Consider the following 16,062-nt stretch of genomic DNA (forward strand, 5'->3'; position numbering starts at 1 on the left):
GGCAAGCGTATTCGCTGCTCTTTCCAGGCGGCTCTCTAGCCATTCCAAACAACCCACAATGAAGTCACCCTGCTAGGTTTGGACAACACAAGAAGCCACCATGGGTATGAACAGCCCTACAACAAACCACGGATTCTCAAGGTGGCTTGTTTGAGAAAAATAAGCCACACTACATGGTTAACAAGCCATCCTGTGGAAAGTGTCGCGGGTTCAGACAACATGTAACCCACAGTTAAAAAAAAAATCCATGATTCAACAACAATCCACAGTCAACCACTGAGTGTGGGTTAGCGTGTTGTGCAAACCTAGTCATAGTTTGGGTTTGATTAGCTTAGAAAAAGGGTGAGTGAGGGGAGATATTATAGAGGTGTACACAATTATGTATGGTATGGAAAAAGTGGATAGGGAGACATTTTTATTCCTCGCTCATCATCACCCTAGAACCCAAGGGGAGGGTCATCCCATGAAGCTTATTGATGGGAGATTCAGGACAGATAAAAGGAAGTCCTTCTTCACACAGCTCATAGTTAAACTATGGAATTCACTACTTCAGGATGTAGTGATGGCCACCGATTTAGATAGCTTTTAAAGGGAATTAGACAAATTCCCTTTTTGGAGCCAGGTGAGCTGTAGAATCTCTTCTGACTCCTAATTCTAACATTTGTTTAAACATTAACCTTGAACATATTATTTGTTGAACTCTGCTTTAAAAAAAAAACAAAACCTTCTTGGAGCTGATAAGTTGAAGGTGCCAAGGTCAGATCATGATATATGGGTCATATCTTATCAAGATAAATGGGCCATATCTTATGTTCATTCGTGCTGGTGTAAATTGGGAGTAGCCTCACATGAAGTAAGCTGGAGGTGCAGGATGAGATTTGGCCCTATTGGCATGTATGTATATATTTTGAGGTTTCCCAGTGAGAGGCTACAGTTCCATACTACTCTTCTAGAAGTACAGCAGCAGACGCATCGTCTTGTTACTCATCCAGAAAGATGCTCGACTTCCTGATTCTTCTGCTTGGTGCATGTAAGCATATTCGTCTCTCTCGCTAATTTACAGTGAATAAGCTTTTGCGGGGAATGGTGCGAACGGAGACTGTGAGAATATCAGCACGTTATGAGTGGCTAGTTTTCAGGCTTACGCAGTGGAGGCTGGTGGCTGCGATGTCAGTGGGGTGGTGGATCCACTCTGGGTTTCAGTCAGAACTGGTCAGAACTCTAAAGCAGCTGTCCAAGGTATCTCCTTTAGAGTTCTGACTGGTTCTGACTGAAACCCGGAGCAGATTCACCGCCACACTGATATCACAGCCACCAGCCTCCAGTGATCAGAGCCCAAGAATTTGTTTTGAATTCCGTGACTGAACCGTGCTTGAAGTCCTTCCACACACAAATCCTCTCCTGCAGTGCCGGTTCCAGGTTTGGAGGGCCCTTAGGCATGAACCTCTCCGTGGGCCCCCTCCCTCAGTGGGTTCGCCTTCTCGCCAGCTCCTCCTCCTCTTTCCCATCATTACTACTGCTTGCTTGCTTGCTTGACAGGCAGAGAGCCAGCCAGCAAGGAGGCCGTGGCAGCCCAGCAGCGGATGGAAGTCTGGCTGTGAGCAGCCCCAGCTGGTGGCCCTGCGGACTCGCTGCGGAGCGAAGCTGGCTGGGCAGGATTCCAGGGGGAGGGATGAATCGCCTTCCCCCTCCTGCGGACAGCTGGACTGGAACAGGGTGAGTATTCCGTACACCCCTAATGGGGAGTCAGAAATCCCTGCCAATCTACTTTAAATCACCCAGAGATCTGCAAGTAAATCCGATTTGCCTTCTGCCCACCCCTGGTGTAGATATTCACTTAGGGTTCTCGGTGAAACCTTAGTGTAAGGTGAAAGTCCAGATCTTGTCTTGCCAAGACTCTGGATGATTTCTTAATGACCTTGGACCACTCTTTAAGCACAGTTATGATACATTTAGCCAGAGTGTATGTTCATGTTGATACCTGGAAGGGAGACTTTCTGCATGCTGTATGTTGCCTTGAGCTAGAATAATATCTATTCCAGGCTGTACCACATTGATTTCAAAATAATATCTCCCTGATGCCATGATTGGAACTCCCCCACATACAATTCTTTCTGAGAATGTAGGTAAAAGGAAAATTTCCCATTCAAACAACAACACTACAGGGTGGATTGGACATTGCTTCCTCTCTGCATTGAGGAGGTATGCAAGGCAGATAGGAAACTCTTAGTGTGTTGACCTTTTTCATTGGTCCCAGGCATGGTCTGAAGGCACATGAGACAGCCACCTTGCTGAAGCTAAGCAGGTCTGGGTCTGGTCCGTGCTTGGAGGGGAGACCACCTGGGAACCACATGTAGCCACCTTGAGTTCCATGATGGAAGAAAGGTGGCCTATAAACAAACAAACAATTTTCCTTGACATGTAAGGCTGTAATGCTATGCACCAGCTGTCCCCAAACTGGTGCCCCACAGTAGTGTTGGACTACAGCTCCCATCCCATCAGCCAGGATGGTGGGTGTTGCAGTCCAACATATCTGGAAGGCACCAGGTTAGGGGAGGCTGCCATACCCATTTGCCTGGGACCATTAAACTGAACAAGACTTAGTTCTAAGTAGCTATGGATAGGATTGCACTGTCACATCTGAACAGGATGAGAGAGAGAGTTTATGTCAGGGGTGTTTCTGAGCGCAAGGAGTGGGATAGCAGTTCAGATTCTGAAGGAGAACCATCAGACATGGGGGAGGTGTTTTCCCAGGCTAGTCCAGTTATGAATAGGCCTGCTTCTCAGGTTACAAATGTACAGATGGCTGAGCTAGAGGGTCCCTCCTCACCCACCCCCTGGCCCCTGTGAGAGGCAGCGAACCAGAGGTTGACCTAATAGATGCCAGGCACAGGTGCAGAGCAAAGAGAGAAAAGGCAGGGGTGGAACTTAGATGGTCTACCCAATTGGCCTTGTGTGAAAAGCTGCACTTAGAGGCCTCACGAGAAGAGAGGGACTTCCCCCCCTTAAGTTAGGCTAGCGAGACTGCCTCCCTCTTCAACGGCAGGCAACTCTTGTAAATTCCATTTGGATCCCCTGAAGGCATTCCTTGGTAGACAGAGAGTTCTCTAAGAATTTTAATCTGTATGACCCTGTGAAGTAATGGATTAAAAGCTGTATACTGTATTACTGTGAAGTAATGGATTAAAAGCTGCAGCGGCTCTCCAGGGTTTTCCTGCCCTATCTGGAGAAGCCAGGGATCAAAAAATGAAAAGCATGAAAAGCAGGGGCTCCACCATGGTGCTACAGCCCCTCCTGGAGTCCAACATATCTGGAGGGCACCAGGTTGAAGAAGGTTGCGGTGCAGTTAAGCCAGGGGTGGGCAACATGTGGCCCTCCAGATGTTTTGCCCTAGAACTCCCATGATCCTCACCATTGGCTATGCTGGATAGGGCTGATGCGAGCTGGAGGCCAAAACATCTGGAGGGGCACAACTTGCCCACCCTGAATTAAGGTTTATCTCCAGAAAGATCCACGCTCGTGATTGGCCACTCATGGAAATTTGCGGGTCCTTTACACAATGCCATCAGCCTCCAGTATGTCTCTTGCACCTTCCCCTGGTAATCTCACATTTTAAAAGATAGGAGATAATGCACTATCAAAAATTATTGCGGGATATCATGGGATATCCCCAGTGCGTAAAGTTGGCATTGCACTATAATGCAGCCACTAGATGGTGCTGTTTCATTGAACCTGATGGAGCATTGCCGAGAGGGGAAATTTTCAATTACAAATCACGTGATTGCTGTTGGTCGCCATCTAGAGGAGCCTGTAACGAACGCAGAAAGATTCTAGAAGAAGAAAGCCTCATAAGGGTGTGGGCTTTTTCCCTTTATGTAGAGACACCCTGTATTTGTACTACAAGCACATATTTTGATATGTTTAATAGCATAATCTATAGATAACTACTCAGAGGTTGTTCCCATTGAGTTCAATTAATTTGGTGGGACTGCTATGAACTTTCCCCATCGCATGCTATGGCCCCCACATCTCCCTGGGGGAGAGGTAATGGCTATCAAGCCATCATATGGCCCACCTAGAGGCCATAGTAAACCCTAAAGGAAGACGGTAACCTCTGTGCGGACTAACACATGGCCTTTAAGCGCTGAGGTTAAGTTTGCGCCATACTGGACAGATCTTATATAACAATATCTGGCCAGGCTGGATCACCTCTTGCCTAAGGACTACTCATGTACAATTACTCCTTTTCCCAGTCAGCACTGTCATGTCTTCCCGCATGCCAAGGGCTCTGTGGCAGTTCCGGTCAATGATTGAATGTACCATCCCTGGCAGCTCACCGTACACCGAGTTCAATCATTATGGATGCTGGTGTGGCTTTGGAGGCTCTGGAACACCTGTGGATGACCTGGACAAGTTAGTGACAATTGAAAAGTGCATCATGTTCAGCCTAATGCTGTCTGAGAGTTTCAGAGATGTTTTAAATCAGCCAAAAAAGCTTCCCATATAAGCTTCAGTTCAGCTTCGAAAGAGAAGGCATTTGTGGTGGAAGGTCTGTTTCTTTAAGAGCTCCAGGCAGACACACTTTTCACAAGTGCAGCTTCTCCTTTTGCACAGTGGAGACTGGTGGCTCCTAGGTCAGTGAGGCAGTGAATCCACTCAGTCAGAACCAGTCAGACCTCAAAAGGAACTACTCAACCTTGGATAGCTCCTTTCGAGTTCTGACTGGTTCTGACTGAAACCCAGAGCGGATTCACTGCCCCATTGACATTGGCGTCACCAGCCTCCACTGCTCTTCCCACCTTCATTTCCTGCCTGTCAAATCTACCCATGGCATCTGTTCAAAGAAAAGGATGGGTGAGTGGTTGGGTATCGTAAGCTGGTCCTAGCTGACAGGAAGATTCGGAGAGCAAGGCCAGGCCCAGCCTTCAAATAGGAACCATAACTTCTTCTAATAGTGAACTCAGGTGGTGAGTGCCAGCAGAGCTGTAGCCAAACTGGGGCTGCTAAGAGACAAGTATTAGCATGCTTGGGAGCAGGGGGACCCTGAGGTTTGCAGAAGTACAAAGAAATATTTAGCAAAAAACAAAAACCAACCCAAGGGGGCAACATCCTCTCCCCCCCAAACAGCCTAATCACCACTGAAAAAGAAACAGCTTTTCTTTCGCTGGAAAAGAAAAACATGAAATGGCAGCAGGGGGGGAAATGGCATGGCATGGCATGCTAGAAGGCATGGTTGCCTGTCTGGCTGGAACTCCAAATAGGAATAATCCTATTAAGGAAGTGAGGATGTATTGCAATGTTTTGTTGCTACTCACACTTTTCTGTAATGATATGAAAAAAACCCTGCCCCCAAATAACCTGTTAAACCCATATGTCGCCACACTTGACCACTCCAGAACCACGGCGGAAGATGCTGAACCTTATGGGCCCGTACTGCTAACTTTGCTTTTCATATTTATCCAATATTTTATGTAGCTGTGAGGCAGGCTGCAAACCTTAAAGAATATGAAGCGGGGAGAAAGCTGTCTGGCATATGTTTCAGGGCAGACCAACTCCAGAATGAAGCAATTTCCATCTGGATTTGTTTAGAATTAATTAATACCTGAACTTCAATAAGGCCACATTGCTTGGAAATTTGACACAAGTCAAAACCGAGAGGGGGAAATGTGTTCAAAGCCCCAAACCAATTTGAAATTGCTAAGTTTGTCCCAGGTCTAATTTGTACACCTGACAACCTTGTCTCGCCAGTAAGCTTCTAATGGAAGCTTACTGTACCAGAAACTCAGCTGGCATGTTCAGGAAATTTCAGCGTGATTGCAAATGAACGGGAATAGAAATGAAATGCCATCGGTGTCCTGATGTGACAGCTGGATTTACCCAAGCAGCAATAATAGATACACAATGGTGAAACATTTCTCATTGGGAGCTGTCAGATAACCAGTATGGCTGGACCTCAAGTGGACCATATTCTTCCAGATGAGCTACTTCAACAGGCACTAGAATTGATTCTTTTTCCATCTACTCTGTATTGCCAAGGAGAGTGTTGAAAAAAAATGGCCACCACTAGAAAAATAGGTTAGAGCTCAAGCAAATCCTCTCTCCCAAAATCTCCTTAGTAAATGCTGATGCTGAACATTTTCTGGAATTCTTCCTGATTACTCAAATATTTGCTGAATATTCACCAAATACTTGGGAATTGTATTTGTTGTTGTTCAGTCGTTAAGTTGTGTCTGACTCTTCGTGACTCCATGGACCATAGCACACCAGGCCTTCCTGTCCTCTGCTCTCTCCCGGAGTGTGCTCAAGTCCATAATTGTATTTGACGTGATGTCAAATGATATCTGATTTTGTTATTTGATAGTTTGACAACACTTGGAAGTTGGCAAGCAATGCTTTTTCGGGTTTGAAAGCTTTTGAAGGCTAACATGTAATAGCAGATATAATTTGTCAAGGAAGTTCAATGCATGTATTTATTGATTTACAACATTTGTATACTGCTCCACATCTAAACAGATTCTGGAGTGGTGATCAACAAGAGATAAAATGAACAAAAGATAAAAAGAATGAAACATGATACTAAAATTATTCTTTAAAAACCAGAGTGCTAGTAAAACTGAGGCTGGTCAACCAAGGAAGACTTCCTGGAAAATAAATGTATTGTTTACCTATGAGGTCATCACAATATAACCCCCCCGTAACAGAATAAAGATGTAGGGTTGGAAATCAATGGGTTCATTCTAAGTATGACTAAGACCAGTCTGAACCCATATTATCTGGGTATATTTGATACCTGACCTGCTATTTATTTAGTTAATTATTTATTTCATTTTTATACCACTCAATAGCCAAAGCTCTCTAAGTGGTATTTATTTAGTAATTATGAGCTGCCCTGAGAATTGTACATACAGTTTTGATACAGTTCATATGTTTTAAATAAATAAATACGTATTTGGCAGCTGGCACCTTCTGAAACTCCATATTTGATTTGTGCCAATAGCAAAGCACTCAAGTGGAATGCTTGAAATAAAATTTTATTTCAAAATATGAAAGCTGTGTTTTAGACATCATGTCCAAAACACAGCTTTCATATTTTGAAATAAAATTTTGCATTCAGAAAAGAGTGGCTATTCATGCTTCACCAAAAAAGAAAAAGAAAAGAAAAAAGAGGAAATGCATCACCAAGAAAAAGAAAAAAGGATGCCAATTTACATAACATTTGCATATGCTAATTTATAGCTGTAGATGCAAATTTAGGAACAATTGCTATTATAATTTAATAGAAATATAATACATCTTCCTATTGTGGGGAAAACTGTGAGCTGTCCAGGTGCTAGCTACAGGTGAGCAACTTCAAGGATCTTTTTCTCTCTTCTTATGGTTCTTTATCTTTGAACCAGATTTGGACTGGACAGCCCTTCAAACAGAGGATACCTTCAAACAGAGGGCTGTCCTCTGACAACAGTTCAAAGAGTGGACTGTCCTTAGTAAAGAAGGACACATGGCCACCTTGATTCAAAATGCAAATTAAAAAATGAATTGTAAAATTTCACATTCAACACCTGAGTGATGAAAATGGGACGTTTCAGCAAAGTTGGCATAATTGATCCAAAGTCCAACTTATAGCCCCCTTCCAACCCTACTATTCTATGATTCTATGATCTCTCCCTTATTGTGGCCTCCTGACCTGATCCAATCTGTGTTTTAGATCTTGGGGAAGTCTTGTGCAAAAGGACATCAGTCCAGCTCCTGTAAAATCAGGGGCAGTGTTCTGGGTGATGTGGGGCAGAGGCAATGGTAAAGGCAAGACTAAAGCAAAGCAAGGAAGAGAAAGGACAAATGAGGTGAGAAAGTGGATAGGGAGACATTTTTCTCCCTCTCTCATAATACTAGAACTCAGCGGGGTCATCCCATGAAACTGATTGGTGGGAGATTCAGGGCACATAAAAGGAAATCCTTCTTCACACAGCACATAGTTGAACAATGGAATTCACTACCACAAGATGTAGCGATGGCCACTAACTTGGATGGCTTTAAAAGGGGATTAAACAAATTCGTGGAGGAGAAGGCTATCAGTGGCTATCTGTCATGATGGGTATATATTACCTCCAAGATCCAAGGAAGCGTGCCTCTCAATACCAATTTCTGGAAATCATGAGCAGGAGGGAGACGTTGCATTCACGTCTCGCTGTGGATTTCCCATAACCATCTGGTTGGCCATTGTGTGAACAGAAATCTCGACGAGATAGGACTTTGCTCTGATCCAGCAGGGCTCTTCTTATGTTCTTATGAGTTGATGCATGACATGCCAAGGCAAGTGGATGGTCTCATTGCTCCACAATGGTCATGCCCCCTTGTGACCTCCCAATGTAAATGTATAACATAGAAGATATCCATATTATATTTGTTGTTTTAGAGAAGGGGTGCACAACGTCTTTCAGCCTGAGGGCCGAATTCCATTTTGACCAAAGGGAAAAGGGATGGGATCGAAACAACAAAAATTCCAGCATATTTTAGCTAGAAATATTGCCAGTAACGAAGGCTTAGTGTCAGTCCTTGCTGCCAGCAAACAGCAGCAATAACTCACTGCCTGATAAGCCGGGTTGTAAACCTGTTTTTACGGGCTAGGAAGGGAGGGGGCCAGAGTGGGGGGCTTTACCAGTTCGACAAATCCAAGATGGCATGGCAGAGAGAAGTGTCATTTTCTAGTCCAAGGTCTAAACAAGGTCTAAAATTTTCATTTTCTAGTCCAAGGTCTAAACACAAGGATTCAGGAGAAAGGCTAAGGTTCAGGTTCGGAGTCGAGGTGAACGAGATCTGGTGTGTGGAAACCATGCTGTTCTCCAGCAGCTTTGTCCCTGCCTGCTTCCTGCTCCTGCTTTTAACAGCAGCGTCCTGGAGCAGCTGCTGACAATCAGTCCTCTGCCCTCTGGGAGCCTCTCTGTCTTAAACGGACAGCGGCTTGCCTCCGTCGCTCTTTGACGGGAAGGCGCCTTTGCCCTGCTGGCGTCAGTGGCACTCCAGGGAAGCTGCAGCCGGGCATGGCTCCGGCTACTTCTGGGCTAGTCCCTTCCCTTTGGTCTGGAGCCTGCCATTCCCCTTCGTCCTTGGAGGAGTCCAAGGGAGGCATGACACTTGGGTATGAGGCATCTCAACCTTTTAGAATAGGGGAAAAGACTGCACAAAAGCCAGGAAACCTAACAATTGGTGGCTGGGGAAAAGGGGGTGGGGCCAGGAGAAGGGGTGTGGCTTTCTGGAGAACCCCAGAGGCCTGGATTGGAAACCCCAGAAGGCTGGATGCAGTCCCCAGGCGTGAAGTTCTGCACCCCGTTTTTAGATCCTCTTGTACAATGGAAGGTGAAATTGAATCTTTTATTTACCTCCACATGGGAATTTACAGTTCAGGGCACCCACCCTTTCTCTGCAGGTGCTGCCAAACCCATGACAGATGCTACGATGCTACCGCAGACATTCCACACTGCCATACGCTCCTTCACAATCCATATACCCAGAACTACAACTACGAGTGCAAGGGGAAAAACATAATCTGTGAAAGTAAGTGGGTTGTATGCTCCATCATCTTCCTTCCAGAGCCTCAAAGGTCTATCATCTTGGTTTGTTGGTGGGAGCCTTCATACCTTCAAGCAGCTAAGCTCTCAAGGGTTCCACTTAGGGGAAGGAGGTGGAGAGAATCCTTTGAAATCCTTTGTATCCTTTGAAATCACCTGCCTGATGATTATCCGTCAGGAATATCTCTATCTATGGCCAGCATGTCACTTCTACAACCCGAGTGACTATTGCTCTCTGCCAGGATTTATAATAGGTTCCACATGTTTGAGGAGACCTCACCAAAGAGCCTTCTCTGACGGCCCCCCACATCAGTAGGTCCCTGAATCTGGACTTACCTGGTGGCAGCCATTGGCAGATAAAAGCCACCATTTTAAATTTCCCACAATGCCCCTGGTGTAGCATTGCTTAGCTGGATTATGCGACATTTTCAATGGTAGCTCACAGCCCTAGTTGCCCAATGTGGGAGGGGTGAGTAAAGCAGCATCTGTGGGCTTTGCCCAAGCATGCTGGTATCAGGCCCGGTAATAATCTTTGGCCTAGCTGTTACAGGCAGTAGGTGATGAGATGAACATATGTCCAAGCAGCACCACTGTAGACTGCAGATGGGAGCTCACAGAATTTCCTTGATTCAAACATTTCTCCATACAAAAAGTTCCGTAGAGATAGAAACCTAGATTCTAGTCTAGCTTTCTCCCTGACATGCTAATATTTTTGTGTAGGATCTGTTTTAACATGGGGAAGCATGTGATCATATCAGCCCCCTCCTGCAGTGTGTGGAGTGGTACTGCCCAGACGCAGGTTTAACTTCTCAGTCAGAACTGAACTATGGCAAGAGCCGTAGAAAGATAGCAGCAACAGCCCTTGCGCTTAAGTTCGTGGAGCTGGTGATGACGACCCGTGCTTGGGCTCCTGGAACACAAGGTGAAGTACAGAAGTTCTTCTCAGAACTATTGTTATCAAGAATTAAGGGCGCAATCCTATGGGGATAGGTGGATGCCTCCGAACTCAGAGGCGACCACCTATCCAATGCAGGGCAGGAGAAGCACAGAGGGGATCTCCCAGCCACCCTGCATTTGCAGCTAGACAGCTGATTTTGGCTGTCTAGCTGCGGGAAGGTGGAGTGGGGGAAGCGGCTGCCAGACAACACATAGGATGTGTTGTACTGGCATTTCTGCCTTCTCTGCCCCAGAACCCCCACCCCAGAACACCCCAGTTTTGCTGCTCCGCGCTCCTCTTCTGAGCACGGAGTGCGGAACCGTTCTGAGCTGCCTGCGAGGCAGTGCAGGAGGGGAAAGGTTGGTTCTCTGGGAACCAACTTTGGAGGGCTGGCTCTGAGGTCGGTTCCTGGAAACCAACGTATCCTATGGCCACCTAGCCACTGACTAGCAGCCATAGGATTGCTTCCTAAATGGATTTACACCATATACAAAGGTTTTTTTAAAACAAGGCAGGATGAATTGTTCTTCTGCGAGAATTTCATTCCAGTTTGCAAATGATCAGAACTTGCCCTGTTCACAACCCCGAACATGAATGTATTTTTTGGAAAAACCTGGTACATCTCCACACCTGCTATCACATTCAAAAAATGCATATAGTTGTTTTATAATATGCACTTTAAAATGCACACTGTTTGTTTTTTAAATGCCCATTTTCATGATTTAGTCAGTGGGGGCAAAGTGCATATGGAAATGCACACTTCCCCCATTTGGACGAAAAGAAAAACAGGCTGGAAATTAAAACAGGAGTGAGGCAAACGGAGCCTTGAAGTGGAGTTTGGAGAATCTCGGCAAGTTTGAGCATCCCTGGTTCTCCCATCCCTACAGAATAATAAACACAAAGTTATAGCTGGGGCCTAAATCAGAGCCTTAAAAAACCCAAGCCCCTCCCCTCCTGCCATTTCCTCTTCCCCTTCGCCACAACAATCAAGCAGCATCCCATGGCCATTGACAATGGTCAGTCCTCATTGGCCTGCTTAGGGTCACCCCCACTTGCGGGTGCGCAAACAAGAAATGTTTGATATTGTTTCTGCTCATTGCACATCATCTTGCCACTCCTTTCCTGCTTGATTGCTGTTTGAGTTTGCAATCACTGCTCACTTTGCGTGAATGGGAAACTTGTGCAAATTGAGCAGCGATCGAATGGGAGATTTGGGCAAATCTTCCCGAATGTGCGCAAATTCCCCAATAGACTAAAGTGAGGCTGATTCAGTCTACAGAGGAAATTTGCGCAAATTAGGAAATTTGCAAAAATCAAACTGGGAATCAGGAATGAGATGAATGTGAGCATGTGCTTGACAATTTGCGAATATTTTTGGCGGACACATCCTTGCACTCATGTTCAGGGCTTTGAATGGGGCATGCTCACATGTTTTGTGAGTGAAAATGCTCATACATCCCTACTCTTACTCTATTTTGGGATTTGTGTGTGTGTGGGATGGAAGGACATGATCTGAGCAAAACCACTGATTACTCCACTGATGTCTTTGGGCAGCTCTCTCTTCCAGCCAGAGTCTTTCCCTCCACACTGCGATCCCCATGAAAATAGATGTACTTTGGTTGAACAGAGATGTTATATACAGTCACACATAGCCCAGTTTGCACGATCACAGTGGGGCAAATTAAACATGGTGGCTTCTTTGCATAATTACAGCTTGTTGTGTGAACCTGGTGAGGGTGTCTTGTTGCCATAGTTAATAAGCCACCTGGAACTCATGGGATGTTTTAAAGTTCTGGGGTGGCTTGTTCAGCTGTGCTGGCGATGGTAATTATGCACCCCCCCAATACGAGACTGGCATCCATGGCAGGGGAAATAAGCCACCATGGCTTATTTCCCCAGCCACGAATGTGCAAACTGGGTCTTATTGTACCTTATAGTTTGACTGTAGATCATTAGCCTGCAGGCAAAGTCTGTCTTTTAAAACAACAACATGCAAAGCACTTACTCCTACTCCGACTAATAACCGTAGCAACTGTAGTATTGCTTCAGTTCTTCCCCCAAATGAACTTTTTGGCTGACTTTGTTCTCACAGGAACGAACTTCACTGTTTGGCCTCCAGTGTCTTTATTTACATAAAACAACAAAGAGTCCTGTGGCCCTTAAGGACTAACACATTTTTTATTGCACAAGTTTTCATGGCCGAGAGTCCACTTCATTATATGCAGGAGCTTTTTTTGTGTGATGTATACCATGGCTTTCTTCTCTGCATCATAAGACGGAAAGTGCTGGAGCAGAATGCAAACTTCTGGGACATATTTGTGCAGTCTAAGGAACATATTTGAGCAAATTGCTCAGATCTGCCAGGGTTTCTTCCTCTCCCATATTCTGTCTCTTTCTGTCCCAGGCTTGCGTTGCTCCAGTCAAGGCCACTGCAACATTATGTGAAGCAAAATTCTGACGTTTGTTTCTGCAAAGCTGTTAGGGTGCCGTTTCAAATCAGGGGCAGGTGGTTTGATGTGTAGGTGGAACAGCTCCCTTGGGTGAAAAAGAGCAGCAGCTGCTGCTGGCTGGAGGGAGCGCGCAACGGGCAAGAAGCCCAGGTCTCCTCGATGCTCATTTTGAGTGGTAGCGGAAGACGTGGGAGCTACGTTTTCATGACAGCATGAATTGCGAGAGCACCTTGCTACAAGGGGAAACCTCCCAGGCTTTCTGTCTCCAACAGCATCGCTATTGGCATCAAACTGACCTACGGTTCTAAAGTAAATGGAATAGAAACAGATTGTAGGCATGTAATGTGATATTAATAGGATAATGGCCTCAGCGTGGTCCACTGTGGTTGGCTCAGCTCATAAGTTTTAGCTCCTCTCTCTGCAGTTTTGATAGCTCCAGAACATTTCTATGTGCATTTCATTCATCTCCCAGGTCTCCAGTCCTCCGCGCTCTGCACAAGCTGGAAAGGAGACTCCCTTCCTTGATCAGCTCAGCTTGATTCCAATTTGGCATTTAAGGCACTTGTATCTGGCAGAGAATGAGGACTAATTCAAATGTTATCTCCATGCTAGAAAAAGGCCTACGTTTTCTTAATGCCTGAAGAATGATCACAGAAGGGAGTCATGGCCATTGCAAGTCTTCTTTGCTGCAAGTACATGCAGAGTGAGCTAATGTTTGAAGCAGCCCATAGGCATTTTTAGAATTTTCTTTTTCCAAGAAGTAATCAAGATTCTAACCCTCATTGCAGTGGGAAATACCACTTGGAAAAGGCTTGGCATTCACAGCCTAATACTGATTTGGATTGGTGGCTCTATGTTGGCCTAGTAGTTACTATGATGCAGACTAGTAGTAACTAGTAGTTACTAGTAGGAATGGCTATCATGGGGAAATCTGACTCTTATTAGGCTCATTGAATTTCTCTGGAGCCCCCAGCTCTGCTTGCATTTGCAAGCTAAGCCAAGGGGTTTCCTGCCAAATCCAGAAACTCTTCTTGGGATTTCCCCCCCCCCCAAATCAGCATTTATGCAAACTGCAGCTGCAATTTGCATAATTTGTGCAAATGTTAGCCGCAATATGCTTAATTGGTGCAAATGTGCCCACGATTTGCTCAAATTGCATGCACAATTTGTGAAATCAAGCAAATTGCAGTCGCAGTTTGTGAAAATGTTGATTTAAGGAACATCTCCCCCACCCCAAATCCATGAGCTGGCCTGACCAGATCTGCATAAAGTTGGGTCAGCTCGCAGGTAAGCAAGATGAAGTCTAGGGGGCGGTGGGGGGGTGAGCTGATGAAAATTCAGTGAACTTCACTCCACAGACAGATTCCTCTGACATCCCTAGTTACTAAAATATATATTGCTTTAATAGTAGGGAAAGAGCACTACCCCTTAACATAGCAATCCTCGCAGGAGCTGGGAGGAAATTGGTTTTCACAGCAACAATATAATGTTGTGAGCTATCTCTGTTGTAATGGAAATGTTGGGGTGGCTTGGTCTTAAATGGGTAATTAAGAGAACCTATTAGCTTTACAAAAAGACATGTATGATACACACAGAGAAAGGGATCAACTGAGCTGCCTGAAGTTTTGGATTCTCACTCGGGGGTGGGGGTGGGGAAGAGGCTGGGATTGAGAAAAAAAAATTATGAGAGGGTGGGACAACTTGCAGTCCCTGCTCCAAACCAGTTGTTTCCAGGATGAGGGCAGTGGAGGCTATTATATCTCCACTCCTAGTAGGGATGTACGAAAGTCAGTTACCTTATGACGAAATTGATTCGCGGTGGGGGGGAGGTGCTCCATCCCTCCCCCCGAAATTCTGGCTGGGGGGGAGGCGCCCCATCCCTCCCGCCGCGAATCCTGGTCGGCTGGGTCTGCAAATGGCGGCGGCCATAGCCACCGCCGTTTGCGTCCCTGCAGTCAGCCGTGATAGGCTACGTAAATGTTTACGTAGCCTATCACGGCTGAGTAAAAAAAAAACTACGTGTACGCAAATGGCGGCGCCCATGGGCGCCACCATTTGCGTTCCTTATTTTGGCACGTCTAGTCTACGTAAACATTTACATAGACTATGGCGAAAATAACGGGAACGCAAATAGTGTAGATGCTACGCTATTTGCATTCCCCTTATTTTCGCTGTAGTCTACGTAAATGTTTACGTAGACTAGACATGCCAAAATAAGGAACACAAATGGTGGCGCCCATGGGCGCTGCCATTTGTGTACGCGTCATTTTTTTTTTTACTCAGCCGTGATAGGCTACGTAAACATTTACATAGCCTATCACGATATTTTTTAAAAATCTAGCCGTGATAAGCTACGTAAATCTTTACGTAGCCTATCACATTTTTTTTTTTAATTGGAAATGGCGGCAGTGGCAGCCGGTCAGGAGACCGGCCACCGCAGCCGCCGCTGCTGCCGCCGCCGCCGCCCCCCCGCTGCCGCCAAACCGCCGCCGCAGCCGCTGCCGCCAGGAAGATTCGCCCAAGGTAAGTCCTGTCCCTTTGGGGGGGCGGGGGGGTGGCAGACCGTTTCACCACTGATTTTGGGGGGCCGAATGCGCTGGCATTCGGCCTCCCCGAGATTCGTGGCGAAATTCTCTGACATCCCTAACTCCTAGACACTTTCCTAAAGAGAACAGTGGCAGGGGGATTTGAATTTCTGGAGCAAACTGGTCCCTTAATTGCTGCTCCCCTTTTCTCTGCTCTTTTCAAGGTAACAACGATGCCTGCCAAATGCATGTCTGTCAGTGTGACAGAGCAGCTGCCATGTGCTTCTCAAAGGCAGAGTATCACCCAGCGAACAAGAACCTGGACAAGAAGGAACATTGCTAATGACCGGGGTGTTGCTGGGCACTGAAAAGATGTGGGACCCAAGCCCATGTTGTTCAAATCTGCATAACATTTGCATATGCTGATTATATATGCAAATTTAGAAATAATTATGAGGATTCATTTAAATTTTACGGAAAACAAAGCCAGCCAATTACTTTCTCATCCAAATCACCTCAAATAAAATAAACTCTTTCCTTAATTTGCACGCTTTCCCAGTCCATCCCAAATCAGGAGTTTCTCT

At 45.8% G+C, this 16,062-nt stretch overlaps 1 protein-coding gene across 1 annotated transcript; it reads left to right on the top strand.

Annotated features, from left to right (window-relative positions):
• Window positions 1-996: 996 nt before the first annotated feature.
• Window positions 997-15,821, top strand: LOC146339041 (phospholipase A2-like). The gene is made up of 4 exons (XM_084812447.1): window positions 997-1,030; window positions 4,254-4,413; window positions 9,425-9,552; window positions 15,703-15,821. Exons 1-4 carry the CDS (start codon window positions 997-999, stop codon window positions 15,819-15,821), a joined length of 441 nt encoding a protein of 146 aa, XP_084668573.1.
• Window positions 15,822-16,062: the final 241 nt, after the last annotated feature.

Source organism: Heloderma suspectum, chromosome 8, assembly GCF_057233095.1.
Source record: "Heloderma suspectum isolate Gila_16-S chromosome 8, 16-S_ref, whole genome shotgun sequence".
NCBI lineage: Eukaryota > Metazoa > Chordata > Lepidosauria > Squamata > Helodermatidae > Heloderma > Heloderma suspectum.

What these genes read in the sequence shown, in the direction of transcription:
- LOC146339041 (XM_084812447.1), top strand. Translation starts at nt 997, where the DNA reads ATGCTCGACTTCCTGATTCTTCTGCTTGGTGCAT. An exon ending in GATTCTTCTGCTTGGTGCAT is followed by an intron (nt 1,031 to 4,253) that starts GTAAGCATATTC and finishes TCCTTTTCCCAG; the next exon opens with TCAGCACTGTCATGTCTTCC. An exon ending in CCTGTGGATGACCTGGACAA is followed by an intron (nt 4,414 to 9,424) that starts GTTAGTGACAAT and finishes CTTTCTCTGCAG; the next exon opens with GTGCTGCCAAACCCATGACA.